This window comes from Convolutriloba macropyga, chromosome 2 (assembly GCF_964194025.1).
Source record: "Convolutriloba macropyga chromosome 2, txConMacr16.3, whole genome shotgun sequence".
Lineage (NCBI taxonomy): Eukaryota > Metazoa > Xenacoelomorpha > Acoela > Convolutidae > Convolutriloba > Convolutriloba macropyga.
The window spans coordinates 14,765,640-14,785,823 of NC_134469.1; the positions used below are offsets into that span (position 1 = coordinate 14,765,640).

General features: G+C 32.6%; 2 protein-coding genes across 2 annotated transcripts in view; both read left to right on the top strand.

Moving 5' to 3' along the window:
- LOC142335141 (neuronal acetylcholine receptor subunit alpha-3-like) overlaps window positions 1–1,557 on the top strand; it is a 4,643-nt gene extending 3,086 nt beyond the window's left edge. Inside the window, exon 3 of the mRNA XM_075383505.1 lies at window positions 615–1,557. Coding sequence (XP_075239620.1) covers window positions 615–1,240 — 626 coding nt within the window. The 3' untranslated portion in view covers window positions 1,241–1,557. The remainder of the gene's footprint in view (window positions 1–614) is intronic.
- LOC142357020 (uncharacterized) overlaps window positions 1–20,184 on the top strand; it is a 210,491-nt gene that overhangs the window by 105,055 nt on the left and 85,252 nt on the right. The window lies entirely within an intron of this gene.

Consider the following 20,184-nt stretch of genomic DNA (forward strand, 5'->3'; position numbering starts at 1 on the left):
GAACAACATTAATTCACAATGAAGCTCATAACACTCTTAAAAATGAATCCTAAATAATTGAGAAATTCTCTTTTCGAACAAATGTTTGATCAATGCAAGGTTTTTAATGCCTAAAAGTGCAAAATGTGTTCTCGAAAACCCTAAAAGCGGATCTAAGAATTTGCCATGGAAAACTAGAATGCCATCAATGGTTTCTTGGATGCCATACAGGGACCATGGATGCGATCTTCTTGAGATAGATGACTAATATCATTTAATTGACCCAAACATGCATGTCAAACCCTCAGTTTGCCGAAAAAAAAAGAATTCCATGCAAATCTTGGCAATCATGGCAAGATCATGCAAGGAACTTTTTGTATGGCCTGTATGGAGCCATATATGGTTCTTGGATATTGTTGCCAAGAAAGGTCAACCCGGAATGGTGTCTCAATTTTAGTCCAACTGAGAGAACAGATACGTATAATTTCCATTTAAAAGTCCAAAATTTCAGTCTTTATATACAGAAGAGCTCTGAGATTTTGTCAGTCTTTTAAATGTGATCAAATGGATCAAGGTCTTTTATTAAGCGATTGTTAAGAAAGGAGCGTTTTTAATGTTTAATTTTGTTGATTTAGAGACAAGTTGCAAACGTCTGGAGGAAAATTTTCAAGAAAAAAGATTCAGTCAGCTTCAATTCGAGCTTGTATTCGAACGCCTGAACACGTTCTACGTGAAGAATCTGTTGTTGCCGAATGCGTTGTTATTGGGAGTGACTGCTCTGGTGTTCTTCCTACCAGTGGACTGTGGGGAGAGAATCGGATACGGGGTCACCCTCACCCTCGCCCTCTGTGTCAACCTCATGATAGTCACCGAGTACATACCCGAGACATCCCGCACCTTCCCAGACGTCGGAAACTACTTGCTTAACTCCATCATACTATCCACTCTTGCTATTATACTGGCAGCTCTGTCTATCAACGCACACGATTGGTACGAAAATAGACGAGAGGAAGATGAAGACGACGATGACGAACACCCTGGAGAAAATAACAAAGCTAATCATTCGAAGGAATGGGAGGAAGAGAAGGAGCGAAGAGCTAAAGAGTCTTGGCTGGAGTGGATTCGAAACAAGAGATTTCTCGAACAAACGGGCGAGTATTCGCCTATCACTAAAATCGACTGGTTTGTTGGTGTGATATACTTTCTCATTGTCAATCTATACTCGTTATTCTTCGTGATTTCACTTGCGTACCGAAATTGATTCAGAGCGCCATAAAACGAGATTCAATATAAACTGTACAAACGTTTGCAAACTGATATTCGATTTTCTGGTTCAATCAAGATGCTAGTATTTATCAATTGCAATTGTGATACATGGTATTGTTCAGTTAAACAAATTTGCTTATCCGATTACGCCTGATTTCTAAAAAAAAATTTGACTTTGTTCAACTGTGCATAAATCTTTCTGTCAACATTTTGAATTTATCAGAACCGTTTTAAACTATAAACTTTGTCGAATATTCCATGAAATTAAAATGTTTGTATTGCAATCTTGGAACGAAAAAACAGTTGCGTTGATAGCTTTTTTTCGTCATTTTTATGAAATATTTGGTCGTTATTTGACTTTCTGAGAAAACGGCTGTATGTGACATTTTTAAATCTATATCTACGGCTTTCCATTGTTTATCGGTGGTTTTTGCGACAATATGCCATTGGAAGAAAAAACGTTCTAATGTTTTTTTTTGGTTTCTCATGGAGAACTAAAGATGGAGTGGTTGCATGTATCTCAGACGTGTTATGTTGATTCTCAGTTCCATACAACAGCAGACTTCATTGTACACAAAAAAGTTAAATAATGGCGATAAAATGTTTAAAATTTTGACCAATTTACTATCGTTTTTAGCAGCATATTGAAATCTGAAATAAAATTTGAAATAGTTAACGGTAAAGGAATTCCTTTACCTTTTGCTATTTCAAATTTTGTTTCAGATTTCAGTATGTTGCTAAAAACGATAGTAAATTGTTCAAAATTTTTAACATTTTATCGCCATTATTTAACTTTTTTGTGCACAATGAAGTCTGCTGTTGTATGGAACTGAGAATCAACATAACACGTCTGAGATACATGCAACCAATCCATCTTCAGTTCTTCATGAGAAACCAAAAAAAAAACATTAGAACGTTTTTTCTTCCAGTAGCATAGTCGCAAAAACCACCGAAAAACAATGGAAAGCCGTAGATATAGATTTAAGATAAAGGTATCAAAAAGTAAATCTCATATTTTCAAATTATACAACAAAATTATTTCCCTGAAAAAACTGAGAGTTTCATAGATTTATAAGATAAGAGTACAACCCAAACCATCACCTCCTACAATCAAAAATAATAAAAATGACGTGAGAATTTGGAAAATTACAAATTTTCCCAAATGAGTTTCCATTTTTTCTTACTTACTTGCCTTTGCAATTGACTTTTTTGTAAAATCAGAATTGAGCCAGTTCCAAAAAATCCAAAAATTGTTATGCATTAGTCTATTAATCATTAATGATAAAAAATTTAGATTAGCTCATGGTAAGTAAAGAAATAGACCAAGATTTTGGTACGGGACGTTACAAATGCTTATACAGCTTATTTTGTTCAAAAAAACCCGTTGTGCTATAAACAATTATTTCAAGTCTCATTGGTTTCGAAAATTTGTAATTAATAGCACAAACTGGCTTAGTAAAAAAATCATGAAAATGATTATCGTTAAAACAATTTGCGCAGTTCTCGCTTTCTCGGTTTCAATAGAGAAATATAGGTAATCTCAGATCAACAAATCTGAAAAATATTGATACTAATTTTTTTGGATAGAAGTAAACAAACTACTGAATGCTGCAGTTGTGTGATTGTTTGCACTCTTAGGAGGAAAATAAAATTGATAAGCATTTTCCCAAAACTGTCAATTACCTCATCATTTATTGTAAAACATTTCACAATTTCCAGAGCTTGAAAACATGTGCGGGACGTTTACTAAACACCATATCAAAATTATTCGATCTGAGCCTTCCCGGAAAGCTATGATTTGGTAACTATGAAGACCTTTCGAACCAAAAATTTAATAAAATGTTCGACTAAATATCTTAGGATCCTCCTTGACTTTAACACATCAAAAAAGTGAAAAACTTGAAGAAATTTAAATCTTCATGTTTCCTCGCGAAATCAAAAAGTTTCCATGTCTCTACATTGACGGATTCAATTTTTCAGAGGCGCTCAAATGACGTTTTTTTTTACATTTATCCGCAAAAATTACCGATAGGCTGGAAAATTTTGGATACATAATTTTAAATTAAAACCGGTAGATCTATAAGTTGAGGAGCAACAAATCTAACTGTTATCGAAACTTTGATCTGAGAGTTTTTTCTCTTAAAAGTTTCAAACAATAAGTGGGTTTTTAATAATGTCGGACGCTCAAAAAGAACATTTCGGAGAGCTTTGTTATCAACAATCTATTGAAGATTGCAACAGTCGTACTAATTGTTCAGAAATCTCATTTTCCATTACAAATTTAATTGATGCTAGCCGAGACGGTTCATATAACTTTTATTGCATCGTGTAATATGTACTAAAATGCGTTGTTCTGGAATTGATGATCATATCAAAAATCGAAATTTTTCGATTTTTGTGTTTTCTTGTGCTTTCATTCGTTAAAAGACGAGGAGGCTCGGTAATGTGCGTTCGCACAAAAAGCTCCGACCACCCTCATCTACATTTTTCACTTAATTGTCTACCAAATGAGGACGAGATAAAAAAAATAACATATTGTTCAACAAACTACTAAATGAATAAAACTACTAAAAGAAATGAATTGAAATCATTGAGAGATTATTTTAAACATCCATAGAGCGCGATGGAGACCTGTCATTATCCAGGATATGTCATACGACTACAGGCAAAAAGAAAAAAATTGCACAAAGAAATGTGTAAAATAAATTTTCACGAAAACGATGTCCCAGCCAATAAAGAATTAAGCGCTTCGCTAAAATCATTAAAAAATCTGGGTCGCTTTGTCCAAATAACAAGAGGACCGCACATTATTGTGATACTTTGAAAAGAAAACCAAAACCTACAAAAAAAGGTGATATGCAAAAATCACGAATATTTTATTAAAATTGGTTGTACAAAGAACAAAGACCAGTTGAGGAAAATAAAACCAATATAAAAAGCAAACTAGTGTGCAATAGATAAGAGATGTGACTTGTCTAAAGAGATGCTAAGCTACAAGTTAACAGATCTGAGATTGGCAAATCTTAGAAATCCATTGGCTCTTTTAAAATCAAATGATTTCAAAAGCCACAGCCAACACAAACTTTCCCTTAAGACAGTAGACAGTTTATCTTGCAGCTTCTTTGAATACTAATTGTGCTTGTGTTTGGTCAGTCTAAGTCGTAAGACTATAAAACAACATCAATTACAATCCGAACTAAAAAACTTCACAAACAACTTTACGAAACCACAGTGTTGAAGCCATGCAATTTATAAAAATAATAGCCTCAAGAAAATTAAATCTTCATTTGCATCTCCTCCCAACATCATTAAGTGTTTTTTTTTGTAAAACGACTATAGCAAAATGACAGCAAAAAGAACTACAAATATTGAAAAGTATCTAAAAATCACAAGGTTTTCCTGAAAAAAACTTTCTAAGCCCTGAAACCATCAGTCAAAACGTTCAACAAACAGGAAGAAAATTGTTTGGTTCAACAAAAAATTAAAGAGATACCTCAATAGTGAGGCTACGTGACGAAGCTGATACAACATTGAAAATACGAAAAAAAAACGCAAAACAGGACCAAAAATTTTAATTTTGTTTGTAAAAATTTCATTCGAAAGTCATTAAAACGATTAGCTAAATACCGAGATCAGCTATTAAGTTCGTTTATGTCTCAACCATTACCCACTGAGATTTTTAATTTCCAAATAATTGGCATACAGCAACAAAAGTTAACAACAAAAACGTGGCAAACATATGAAACTCTGCGGAATTCTGAAAGAGAACGGTGTCGCAACGCTGTCCAAGTTATGAAAAAAAAATATGTTCCTGTTACAAAACTGTCAGAGTTTTGTCAGTTAGATTGTTAAGTATTGTGACAATATACAAATGAAACAAGGAAAACAGCAAAAAATAGCTATTATGCACAAAAATCACAAAATTTTGTATGAAAACTCGTAGTACCAAAACCTAGAAGCCGATTTGAAGAAAATGTGCCACAAAAATTACCTTGTATCTGATTTGAGAGACATTTTAACCTGTATTTATTGAAAATAAGCTAAAAGTTGACAGAAAAAGATTAAAAAAGTGACAAGTTCAAAAAATCACTGAAAATTTCTTAAAGGAAACACATTCAAGGACATAAGAGACCTTAGCAAACAGCCGAATGCATTTTCAGGTTCATTTACAACTCTAGAAGAAATTATTTATGTGTTTGAATAGATAGAATTAGTAATCGAAATGCAAAAACAATAAAAATTCACGGCAAAAAAAAACAAGAAATCAGATAAAGGTTACTAAAACTCTTCCTCAAAGCCATAAAAGCTCTTAAGTTCTCTGAAAACAAACTAGATCTACATTTTGCTTCAAGTTTATGCTTTATTTTGCTTCAAGCCACTGTTGTTTTCAAGCAATGTCACAACAAGATATTTTTTAATTTAAAAATTACAACGTTTTTTGCTTTTCTGAGTAAAAAAAATTCATAAATATTCGATTATTTTTTGAACTGAACGTTTCATGTATAAACAGTTGCGTAAAATTATCAAAAATCAGCCCTTTCAGAGAATGCAGAATTATAGTTTATTTCATAATTATGGAATTGTGATGCATTGTCCAATCGAATTGCTATACTTTTTCGTTTATTGTCGGTTTATAAAATCCCATTTAATTTATACTTCATGAGTAATATGACAAACGAAAGGTTCATTTCGAAGGCAACTAATCTTGGCAATTTTGGTTCAGGATCTCATCAATTATTAATGTCTATAAAGTTAATTAGGATCAAGGTTTATATTGACTCAGAATTATAGAAATGAGTAATAATCTGTTATATTTGATTAGAGACCTTAAACTCAATTATCAGAGAGTAAATATTGAATTTAGAGCCAGTTTCGTCTGATCAGACAAACTTAACAGCTCTTGCAATATGATTGCGATTCTATAATTTTGTATTGGCTTGCGAGACACCAGCCAAATCAGTCAATGTTGATGCGGAATCAATATTTTGTACTCTGTCTCGATAATTGGGCGCCGTTTAAGACTATCAAGTTTACATCTTAGGTCTGAGAATCATAGGTCTGCTTATGCAAAATGCTGCAATAATGCTCTAATGAAGATGAATCAATTAATGCTACCAACACAACTGATTCAATATTAAATCGAATATGATTCGTGTTCTGAGAATTGAGTTATTAATAATCAATTCACTTTTGGACGCGATAAAGAAATGCTGAATTAGGATACTCTATTTCCTATTCAACCATTCACCATGTAACGTACAAATTCTGTATTTTTTTGATGAGAATAATTGGTAAGGATAATCTCAACGCAATGTTAAATGGTATTAGCGCAGGATAACGGTTCGTTTTCTTACAAGTTTTCGAGTGAGTTCAAGAATTTAATCCTAAGTTTTCGTTCTTATTAACCGAATCCTCAACACTTTTTCATAAATAAGAAAAATTGTTGGGGATTCAGTTTTTAAGAACGGACACTTAATATCAATTTCATGACCTTAATTTAAAACTTTGAAGAAACTGAACCGCCATGCTAATCTCGCTAATCACAAAAGTATTGAGTACGATATGCAAATATTGAAGACCTTTGCTAATTATTTCAGGCTATTACATAACTCAAATGGTACTCCTAGTAGTCTGAAAACCAGACGGTTAGCAACTAAGGATAACTGAATAAAACCTTGTGGCGATGAAATAGATGTGACAGAGAAATATTACGTACAGGGATAATATATCATTGTTTTTGTTCCTATCACTTCCGAAAATTCTTCATCTATAATTACCTAAATTACCAAAACTATTTTCTACAAAATCCACTGATGTTGTCAAAAAGTAATAAAAATGCTCTCATAAACGTGCTCAAAAAGAAATCACTTAGCCTAAACAAGCTTATGCATTTTTTTTTCCAATCAAACAGGGTCGCGTCGATAAAAAAAGATATTTGTTTTAAATTATTTAAGCTTCCTAAGGAAATTAGACGGAGAACTTGAAGAGAACACCGGTCCCACGATAATCTGCGACAATGTTATTAACGATGTGACAAAGTACGATAATTTTTTCGAATTATAATAGAAATCTTAAGTTTTGTCACCTAAACGTGCAGAATGATAGAGAAATGTGCAGAATGATAAGATAGAAGTTAGAAGTTAGAAACCAGAGGCATAGATTTTTCTTAAAACACATGCCATGTTTTGAAAAACTTTACCCTTCTTAACCGCAATATAAGCTCAGTATAGACTTCTTCAAAAATCCTCATATTATCAAACAAGATAAATTCTTTTTTCGAAAACAATTTTATCGACAACTGATTGGGTATTCTACTTGGCTTCTGAAAACGTTACTGGAGCTATCTTGACTTTTTGTTTATCGTCAGCCGGTGAGATCAAACCAGTTTATTTTTCTTTCTATTCAGTTCAACATACTAATGTTTAACTAAGACTTTGTCATAAAAACTCCAAGTATCCGACATCAAAATGGAGACAACTGCACTAGCAAAATGGAATAAAGAAAATTTGATACAAGAAAGTTTGAAAATAAGAGAAAACAAAAGAACACCACTTAGTAGTAGTTTTCCACAATGTGAAATAGATGAGCTCAGGAAAATCTGCAATTATTGAACAAGAAAACAAAGAACCTCGAGCAGATTTAGACAACGAAAAAGTATTATATGATCAATCAATGCCGGAAATCATTCTCTTGAGAGCTCAAAATGACAAAATGCTAGCAAAAATTATTGATGGTATCAATGACAAGGAACGTAAAGTGTCTGAGAGTGCTAGCAAAAAGTTTGTCCCTAAATTTGTACGTACGTTTGCTAAAAATTTATTTTTTTTCGGACAGCACGTTCAAATTTTTAAAACAAAGCGATATCAGTAGCGCAACGGCTATACACTCCTACCCATCTGCAACCATTAATAACGTCAACAGTATCAATGAATCGTATTCAACAGGAACAAAGTCGGAAAGCCTTATATTTCACCTTGGGCATAACACTATTGATCAGTGTGATTACGGCAGCAGAGCAAATTGGCGACCTGGTTGTAAAGTTTATAACAAAATTCAAACATTATAGGGTTGCCATTTGCAAAATACCGAATGTAAAGAATGGTCTGTATGAAAGAGATGTGAATAACAAAGAAATTAATGAATACAACAAGAAAATCAATAATATAGCCGATCAACTTAATGGTGAATTTCAGTCGTGTTATGTAAGTGCCCTCTATTACGACTTAGAAAATACAGATATAAGGCATGACGGTATTCACCCTAATTTACTTGGAAATAAAAAATTGGTAGCAACTATGAGAAATCACTTGAAAAGGATTGGTTACAATTGTTCAACAAACGATGTCTCTTTGAAAAAAATTACACCAAAGCTCAAAGATCTTTTTGTACCCATGAGAGATGGATGGATTAATTTCAACAATCGTGTTGAATTCGCACACATCTGTGTGACTTCTCAACAATCATTAAAAATGTTTTATTTGAGATGTAGATGGATTTTTACCTTGGTTTTAATTTCGATTAAGTTTTCTTTTTTTCTAGAAAAGATTGAGTTACTCAAAAGTCACTCAAATTTATGTAAACTTAAAAAAGCTAACTGCCTTCATATCGATCAGATCAAAAATTTTTTTGCTATGGTTTGAAATATTTAACATAAAATATCTACTTATAATCATCGTAGTTATTCTACGAAAATGTGGTGACATTGAAAGAAACCCAGGTTCAGGATCTCGTCAATTATTAATGTCTATCAAGTTAAATAGGATCAAGGGTTATATTGACTCAGAATTATAGAAATGATTAATAATTTGTTATATATGATTAGATATCTTAAACTCAATTATCAGAGTAAATATTGAAATTAGAGCCAGTTTCGTCTGATCAGACAAACTTAACAGCTCTTGCAATATGATCGGTTCTATAATTTTGTATTAGCTTGCGAGACACCAGTCAAATTAGTCAATGTTCATGCGGAATCATTATTTTGTACTCTGTCTCGATCTTTGGGCGCCGTTTCAGACTATCAAGTTTATATCTTAGGTCTGAGAATCGTAGGTCTGCTCACACAAATTGCTGCAATAATGCTCTAATGAAGATGAATCAATTAATGCTACCAACACAACTGATTCAATATTAAATCGAATATGATTCGTGTTCTGCGAATTGAGTTATTGATAATCAATTCACTTTTGGACGCGATAAAGAAATGCTGAATTAGGATACTCTATTTCCTATTCAACCATTCACCATGTAACGTACAAATTCTGTATTTTTTCGATGAGAATAATTGGTAAGGATAATCTCAACGCAATGTTAAGTGGTATTAGCGCAGCATAACGGTTCGTTTTCTTACAATTTTTCGAGTGAGTTCAAAAATTTAATACTAAGTTTTCGTTCTTATTAACCGAATCCTCAACACTTTTTCATAATTATGAAAAATTGTTGAGGATTCGGTTTTTAAGAACGGACACTTAATATCAATTTCATGACCTTAATTTAAAACTTTGAAGAAACTGAACCGCCATGCTAATCTCGCTAATCACAAAAGTATTGAGTACGATATGCAAATATTGAAGACCTTGGCTAATTATTTCAGGCTATTACATAACTCAAATGGTACTCCTAGTAGTTTGAAAACCAGACGGTTAGCAACTAAGGATAACTGAATAAAACCTTGTGGCGATGAAATAGATGTGACAGAGAAATATTACGTACAGGGATAATATATCATTGTTTTTGTTCCTATCACTTCCGAAAATTCTTCATATATAATTACCTAAATTACCAAAACTATTTTCTACAAAATCGACTGATGTTGTCAAAAAGTAATAAAAATGCTCTCATAAACGTGCTCAAAAAGAAATCACTTAGCCTAAACATGCTTATGCATATTTTTTCCAATCAAACAGAGTCGCGTCAATAAAAAAAGATATTTGTTTTAAATTATTTAAGCTTCCTAAGGAAATTAGATGGAGAACTTGAGGAGAACACCGGTCCCATGATAATCTGCGATGATGTTATTAACGATGTGATAAAGTACGATAATTTTTTCAAAGTATAATAGAAATCTTAAATTTTGTCACCTAAACGTGCAGAATGATAGAAAAATGTGGAGAATGATAAGATAGAAGTTAGAAGTTAGAAACCAGAGGCATAGATTTTTCTTAAAACACATGCCATGTTTTGAAAAACTTTACCCTTCTTAACCGCAATATAAACTCAGTATAGACTTCTTCAAAAATCCTCATATTATCAAACAAGATAAATTCTTTTTTCGAAAACAATTTTATCGACAACTGATTGGGTATTCTACTTGGCATCTGAAAACGTTACTGGAGCTATCTCGACTTTTTGTTTTTCGTCAGCCGGTGAGTTTAAACCAGTTTATTTTTTTTCTATTCAGTTCAACATACTGAATTTTTGCTATGTTCAACTAAGACTTTGTCATAAAAACCCCAAGTATCGGACATCAAAATGGAGACAACTGAACTAGCAAAATGGAATAAAGAAAATTTGATACAAGAAAGTTTGAAAAAAAAGAGAAAATAAAAGAACACCACTTAGTAGTAGTTTGCCACAATGTGAAATAGATGAGCTCAGGAAAGATGTAGAATTATATGAAGGAAAAGTTGCAATAATTGAACAAGAAAACAAAGAACCTCGAGCAGATTTAGACAACAAAAAAATATTATATGATCAATCAATGCCAAAAATCATTCTCTTAAGAGCTCAAAATGACAAAATGCTAGCAAAATTTATTAATGGTATCGATGACAATGAACGTAAAGTGTCTGAGATTGCTAGCAAAAAGTTTTTCCCTAAATTTGTACGTAGGTTTGCTAAAAATTTATTTATTTCGGACAGCACGTTCAAATTTTTTAAAAAAAGCGATATCAGTAGCGCAACGGCTATACACTCCTACCCATCTGCAACCATTAATAACGTCAGCAGTATCAATGAATCGTATTCAACAGGAACAAAGTCGGAAAGCCTTATATTTCACCTTGGGCATAACACTATTGATCAGTGTACTTACGGAAAAAAGCAGCAGAGCAAATTGGCGAACTGGTTGTAAAATTTATAACAAAATTCAAACATTATAAGGTTGCCATTTGCAAAATACCTAATGCAAATAATGGTCTGTATGGAAGAGATGTGAATAACAAAGAAATTAATGAATACAACAAGAAAATCAATAATATAGCCGATCAACTTATGATAATATATCATTGTTTTTGTTCCTATCACTTCCGAAAATTCTTCATCTATAATCACCTAAATTACCAAAACTATTTTCTACAAAATCCACTGATGTTGTCAAAAAGTAATAAAAATGCTCTCATAAACGTGCTCAAAAAGAAATCACTTAGCCTAAACAAGCTTATGCATTTTTTTTTCCAATCAAACAGGGTCGCGTCGATAAAAAAAGATATTTGTTTTAAATTATTTAAGCTTCCTAAGGAAATTAGACGGAGAACTTGAAGAGAACACCGGTCCCACGATAATCTGCGACAATGTTATTAACGATGTGACAAAGTACGATAATTTTTTCGAATTATAATAGAAATCTTAAGTTTTGTCACCTAAACGTGCAGAATGATAGAGAAATGTGCAGAATGATAAGATAGAAGTTAGAAGTTAGAAACCAGAGGCATAGATTTTTCTTAAAACACATGCCATGTTTTGAAAAACTTTACCCTTCTTAACCGCAATATAAGCTCAGTATAGACTTCTTCAAAAATCCTCATATTATCAAACAAGATAAATTCTTTTTTCGAAAACAATTTTATCGACAACTGATTGGGTATTCTACTTGGCTTCTGAAAACGTTACTGGAGCTATCTTGACTTTTTGTTTATCGTCAGCCGGTGAGATCAAACCAGTTTATTTTTCTTTCAATTCAGTTCAACATACTGAATTTTTACTATGTTTAACTAAGACTTTGTCATAAAAACCCCAAGTATCCGATATCAAAATGGAGACAACTGCACTAGCAAAATGGAATAAAGAAAATTTGATACAAGAAAGTTTGAAAAAAAGAGAAAATAAAAAAACACCACTTAGTAGTAGTTTGCCATAATGTGAAATAGATGAGCTCAGGAAAGATGTAGAATTATATGAAGGAAAAGTTGCAATAATTGAACAAGAAAACAAAGAACCTCGAGCAGATTTAGACAACAAAAAAATATTATATGATCAATCAATGCCGAAAATCATTCTCTTAAGAGCTCAAAATGACAAAATGCTAGCAAAATTTATTAATGGTATCGATGACAATGAACGTAAAGTGTCTGAGAGTGCTAGCTAAAAGTTTTTCCCTAAGTTTGTACGTAGGTTTGCTAAAAATTTATTTATTTCGGACAGCACGTTCAAATTTTAAAAAAAGCGATATCAGTAGCGCAACGGCTATACACTCCTACCCATCTGCAACCATTAATAACGTCAGCAGTATCAATGAATCGTATTCAACAGGAACAAAGTCGGAAAGCCTTATATTTCACCTTGGGCATAACACTATTGATCAGTGTACTTACGGAAAAAAGCAGCAGAGCAAATTGGCGAACTGGTTGTAAAATTTATAACAAAATTCAAACATTATAAGGTTGCCATTTGCAAAATACCGAATGTAAAGAATGGTCTGTATGGAAGAGATGTGAATAACAAAGAAATTAATGAATACAACAAGAAAATCAAAAATATAGCCGATCAACTTAAAGGTGAATTTCAGTCGTGTAATGTAAGTGCCCTCTACTACAACGTACAATGGTGGTTGTGGGAAAAATCAAATCGAAGTTTTCCCAAGTTTTGGTATATGAATTGTAGAAGCCTCAATGATAAACATGAGCAACTGTCTGGGTTTTTGAAAAATCTTGATGAAAATTCATTCCTAGATGTTACCGAAACATGTACAAATGGACAAACAGACATTCCCGAGTTTTATCTGTGCAATAGTTTTCACCTCGTTCACCAAGCCAGATCATCTTTAACTAATGTACAGAGAGGCGGAGGGGTAGCTATATGGTCTCCCAGACAGTTTACAGTAAAAATGAGAAATGATTTGAACACAATCAATGAAAGTTTTTTTTGAGTCAATGTGGATTGAAATAGGTGAATCTTTAACACAAAAGCTCTTCAATATTGTAGCATACTGCCCCAATTTAAATCTTTTTCACATTTTTCTGGAAGACTGTAGATATCTCAAATATGTATTCGTATACAGATAATCTAATTTTATTCGGAGATTACAATATAAATTTGTTAGGCGCAAAAGGTAGACAATCAGTTAATATTTTCACAGCAAAGAAAGGGCTATGTTAACGTTAATTAAGCGCAGGCAACATGGACAAATGGTGAAAAATATTTGTTAATTGATCACTGTTTTATCTCGAAGAACCAAATTTTCGAAGACAATGTTCTTGAGTCGATCACTTCACAATAGTATATCAGTCATCATTAAAGACAGATCACAGTGCCAAGAAAAGACAATTTTTGATACGTTTTATCAAGAAATATTCAGAATCACATCTCAATCGTGGCATTGCGCTGGAAGATTGGTTTGCCTATGTACCAGATAAATGAGCATAACGATATGTTTTTGAAACTTATCAACATTTCTAAAAATATACTGAGTTGTCATCCACCCTTGAGATTGGTAGAAAGTAATAACAAAAAAGAACAGAAGCATTGGTTGACAAAGGAATTACGTGGTCTCATAAATGAAAAATACCGTCTCTTTAATGCGTGGAAGAAAAACTCAAATCCAAAAATTTATAAAATTTACAAATCTTTACGCAATTCAATGAATAGAAAAGTTAAAAAAAGCTACCAACTTCAAGAAAACAATAGAAATTCAACAAAAACAGGATCAATTCCAACAGTCAAACAGAAAAAAGTGACAAATTAAGGGAATGTAGTTATTTTTTTAGGATGACAGAAAGATTGCCAATATTCTTAATACCTGTTTTGCAAGGCTCGGATTATACATAGGCAAAGACGTTTCTCCAAATCATTCTTCCCTAACATTTGAGGGTCCGGAATTTATTTTCCCACAAGTCATCAGAAAAAAATTTTATAATGTTTTTGATAATCTACCTAAGCAAAAAATCGCCGGGACCGGGCCATATACCGGCATGGGTGCTAAAAGATAGTAAACTGTCTATTGTAACTCATAAAAATTTGTCGTCAATGAATTTTTAAACAAACACACGTTTCCTGATAATTTGAAAACAGTCCTTGTTACACCTGTTTTTAAAAAAGGAGACCGACTAGAACCAGAAAACTATCGACCCATATCAGTCACACCAACTAGCAAAAATTTTTGAGCGATTACTACTTGAACAACTAACTCACCACCCAACTCTTAAGAATCTGATTAACAAAAATTAATTCGGATTTCAAAACCAAAAGTCCTTCTGTCGATACTATCATTTCATTAACTGAAAAAATAAACCAATGCAATGACGAGTACGAAATTTTTGTCACATTTTTTAAGACTTAGCAAAAGCTTTCAACCTAATATCTATAGATGCTTTTATGAACAAAATAAAAAGGTATGGAATTAGAAAGAATGCAAGAATCTTATTACACTCCTTCCTTTGTGATAAAAAACAGTGTTTAAAGAATGGGATAGCAAAATCAGGTTGGTTTGTCATAAATCAATGTGTTCCTCAGGGAACTATCTTAGGGCCTTTAATTTTTCTACTTTATGCCAACGACTTCAGTGAAGCTGTATCAACGAATTGTGATACAATAAAGTTTGCCGATGATACATCCATTCTATGTCATGCAAAGAATGAAGCAAATTTGCAGCTAATAGCTGAAGATACATTAAACAAGACAGATCAATATATGAAACAAAACAGTCCAACTTTGAATGAGAAAAAAACGAAGTTAATGGTGTTCAGGAATGAATATTTGCCCATTATTAAAACTGTGAATTTCAGGGGACACCGATTGGCAGCATCTGAAAAATGTAGATATTTACGTGTAATAATTGATAGGGAATTGACATACAAAAATCAACTAAATAAGGTTTGCAGTAAAATGGCATCAGCAATCAGATCTTTATTTTGGTTCATTATCAGGTACCGTTAAAAACAAGAATAAATCTTTTTAAATTACTAGCTTTGTCTCATTTAGATGTTAGTGCAATTTTTTTCAAAATTTACCATCTTACACTATTGACAGAATTAACAAACAGATAAACTGTGGCATAAAAACTTGCTTTATGAAAACCAAATACGGTACATCCAGAGATCTATTTCTGCATACTAAAATTCTTCCAGCAGAGCTTCAAATAACACGGGTGTAATTAAATAGGTTTTCCAATTTTGTCCAACAAACAAGAAATCGCTCTAATAGACATTTCAGAGTTTTAGAAAACGTGCCAATTGTTGCAAACAAACGAACCCATAACCTTTTCTTGGAAGAAAAATGTAAAGCAAATCGGAATAATGGTTCAATTGTTTGTAACTTTATTCGAAAATGGAGCACACTTCCTATTACAATTAGAAAAGAAACGTCGAAGACTAAAATTAAACACAAAGTTACAGCGGAATTGCTTAAACGACATGAAACAGATCCATCAGACAGAAGGGTTGCAGGATTCAAACATATTTTTTAAAACTATTTTTAAAAAACGAACCTTAGTTTGTTATGAATTAGAAAATAATAATGTTTGATTAATAAATTTCTAACATGTAACATTATTTCGACAAAAAATGGCTTTTAAAAGAGGCCGTTTGGCAAACAAATTTAAAAGTTATGCGGCTGCTTTCGTCAACAAATGTATATCACAACGGTGGCTATGCTTTCATGCGCGCTCTAATGCGAGATAACTGAATATTTTTTGCCCACGGTTTTCCGTGATTTTTTAGCAGATAACCCTTTACATAGCGTTCCACCATTTTTCTAACATTTATGTATATGCGAGGCCGGCTTTTTCATCAGTTTAAGTTTTCAATTTTTATTTACCCGTAGCAGAGGAATGAAAAACACTTTATAATCTAACTATGTTGATGGTTAACACTTCTAAGTTTTCTATAACAATTTTATTTGCTAAGAACAGTAGTAATAGGTTGGACCAACCAGCACAACGTGATGGGTAACCTATATATTAACACAAGATATAGCGGCCTCCCTGAGAGCGTTGACGCAATGTAATAAAATAACGTATAGGTTATGCATGTATTAAGATAGCAGCGGATTACAGCCGAGAGTATGTATATTGATCGTGTACATCCGACATGTATAAAGATAGGCTACAACCGGTGGCAAGTATTAAAATTACCTATAGCCAACTACATTTATCAAGATATGGCATAGCCGCCGTAATGTATTTAGACTAGGTAAAGCAGCGTCAATATATTATGACTACTTATAGCCGCAGCAATGTGTCAAGATTAGGTAGAGCCGACACAATGTGTTAAGATCAGGTATAACCGCCACAAGGAATATGTATAAGACATAGGTTCCATAAATTAAGATTCGGTATAGCTCCCATTTAGTAAGATTAGGTATAGCTGTAATGTTTTAATTTAGGCGCAGCTGTCATGTTTCAAGGTTAAGCATAGCTCCCATGAGTTAAAATTAAGCATAGGTCACATGTAATAATTATAGCTTGTTTTTAGCTAATCTCGTTAAACGTACCCAGTGGAGTCAATGTTGACTTCCAACAAAAAACTCGAACCCTTTCTTTATGTAAATAAATTAAAGACTGAAATACTCAACCCTGATTGGTTGAAAAAGGGGAAATACCTTTCCTTAAACGTTTATCTGTTTTCCCTTCAGAACCATTTAGTCAACCCCGTTAGTCGGTACTAGTCTCAAACCTGATATAATAATAAAGTTTATTTCTCTCTCTCTCTACTCCGCTCTTGTTTAGTATTGAGATATACGTTAGACTTAAGCATTGGGGCCCGTGCACTGTCTACTGAAGCTGAGATAGAAGAGTAACAGACTAGAGATCTAGAACTTTAGTTAGTCAGGTAAGCCTTAAGGGTATCCTATATTCTTGAGACAACCATAAGACAGTTCCAGAAGTAACCTATAAAAAGTAAGCTCAGAACACGTTTTATCTGGTGCGACCAGTTCCGAACTAAAACTTAAAAAAATAACAAATTTCAAATCTCCACAATGGAATTGAAACGAACAGTATTATATCACAAACAATAAAAACAAAAGATGGACACCAACTATCAACCACAGTCAATAACAAACCATTTCTTAACGCCATTTACAATTGCTAGCGATTGCCTGCAAGAAAATCGCGAAGTTATGTACAGAATGATAATAGATTTGAAGAATAAACTCTTCAAAGAAACAAAACATATACAACAAATTAACATACATAGGAATCACTTGGCACACTATCTACCAGTAATACTACTGGATAGAGATCAACTTAATAAACACTATACATTTATCTTAACAGACGAAACAAGAAATAGAAAAACATCTATAATTTCCAAAATGAAACACCACTACCTAACATATTCAAAACATTCTTAAAACGTCACGAAGATTCACAAGATAGAGCAAAGGTAGCAGCAATACCATCTACAACGTACGAAATGATACAAAATACAACCATATACTTAAACGATCAAAAGAAACCAATACAATCAGTAAAAGACAAATTAAGGAATGACATAATAAATTATAACTATTGGTTAACAAAAATCATAGAACTAAAACAAAAACTAAAAACAGCAGCAGCAGTTACAATAAAAATTATCTCAGAGTTCACATTCCTCTTCTGGTTAGATAATTTTGAACACATTAATGACACACGAATACAGTTTGGAGAAAGATTCCACGAACAAATCGAAAACTTAAGTGACGAAATTAAAAACATATGGGACAGTGAATACTATTCACTGCACTTTGAGAGCACACTAAAAGTAAGTTCAGACAGTTTTAACTACATAAAAGGGTTAGAAAATTATATAAAAATTGAAGACCAAAAACAAGCAGGTTTTTCATTATTTAACTTATCGAGAAGTCTAACATCAACAACAACACCAAAAGATGTCCAAATAAATACAGATTTACAACCAAAACAAAATATCAACAATAAAACCAAATAAACAGTTAACATCAGATTTATTTGGAAATCAACAGAATATAGCAGACGAAATAGATATATCTACTTCTGAAGACAGAGATGCAAGAGTCGGAGACTTGCTACCACCATCAGTAAATCAAAGAGTTAGACAAAAATATCAGAACCCGACACAATATAATAATAACAGAAATAACACGTATATTAGTTCATTGAACGATAATCGTGAACAACATGAACTATTCTGGGAACAACAAATGTACAATTATCAAGATCTCAAAGAGGAAATAACAGAAAAAGTAACAAACCATACGAATAAACTTATTGATAATATAGAAAATAACTTCAGACAAATTAACGAGAACATAGAAAGAAAACAGGAAGAAGCAATCGAAATGGTATTCAACAAACTTGAAAGAACATTAGATAACATTAATAGACAAAACAATCTAAGATCAGAATACGGAAACTCAAACAATGAGAGAAACTCAAACACTAATAACATACAAAACACTAATTTTCAAAACAATAGACAACAAGAAAATCGTACTAGAAGATCAAATTCAATAACAACAGAAAAAAGAGAGAAGACAGTAACAGAACCCCCCTTACCATTTTATAAAGAATTAACATCAATGAGTATACACGAAGAGCCACAAATAGAACAAAACATTAGTAGTGGTTCAGTACCAACAACAATACGACCATTTGACGGTACAGATCCAGCACATACTGTTGAAGAATATTTAAACAGTATAGTTGCAGCTATGATATTTAGTAGCGGCATAGAACCCATAAATAAACCAGGACATCATCAATGGAAAGTGAAAAGAGCAGCTTTAATATTACATACACTACAAGGACCAGCTCAAAAATGGTATTCTACTCTTCCAAGTGAAACCAAATTGGATTGGGAAACATTGTGTAAAGAATTCTCAGACATGTTTGACTCAGAGAAATCAAAACAACAAGCAAAATAGTGCCACGACAACTACAAAAACACACAAATGAATCATTACGATCACTCGCACTGAGAATAGAAACACTTGTAAAAACAGCATACTCATTATATACAGAAGATTATAGAAATAGCGTAATGAATCAAACATTCATTAGATGCTTGGATAACGAATAAAAAACAGCAGCCTTGAAAAAACATGCTAATCATAAACAAACGCCAAGAGAACCAGAAATGCCATTCAAAACACTATTCGACAAAATAGATCAAATGGATTTAACAAGAACAATTACAAACAATCACAAAAGATTATATGAAGTCAACCAAACCACAACTAACATTAGTGAAGATCTCAAACAAATGAATGCAGCTTGTAACAACATCAACGATCTTAACCAAAATGATTTAGAACAATTTGAAGGAGCAGTTTGTAACCTTCTAAACGGAATTATTAACACATACGATAGAAAAAACTTTAAAGGGAGACCAAAGTTTGCACTTTTTTGCAGCCATTGCAGTTCACACGGTCACACAAAAGGAAGATGCCTTAAAAGACCACGAAGAGAAAGCATGGCACGGCCAAAAGAAAGATCATTTTATAGCCATATGAGAAATAATAAAAATCTACCAAACTGAAGAATTGATTCGAATAACATCAACGGACGACAATTACCATCAACATCACCAGTATACCACAATTCACGAAGCAGAACACCATACAGATCACAGTCAAGAATTAATACTAACAATAACTCATATAGTAGAGATAATCGATACTATCAAGGACATCGTAATTCGAATAATAACTATAACAATAGAAGCGGAAGTTATAATAAAAACAATTATAATAGAAGTAGAACTAGCAGTTACAACAGAAATAATAATAATAACAAATACAACAATAGCAGATCAAACTCAAGAT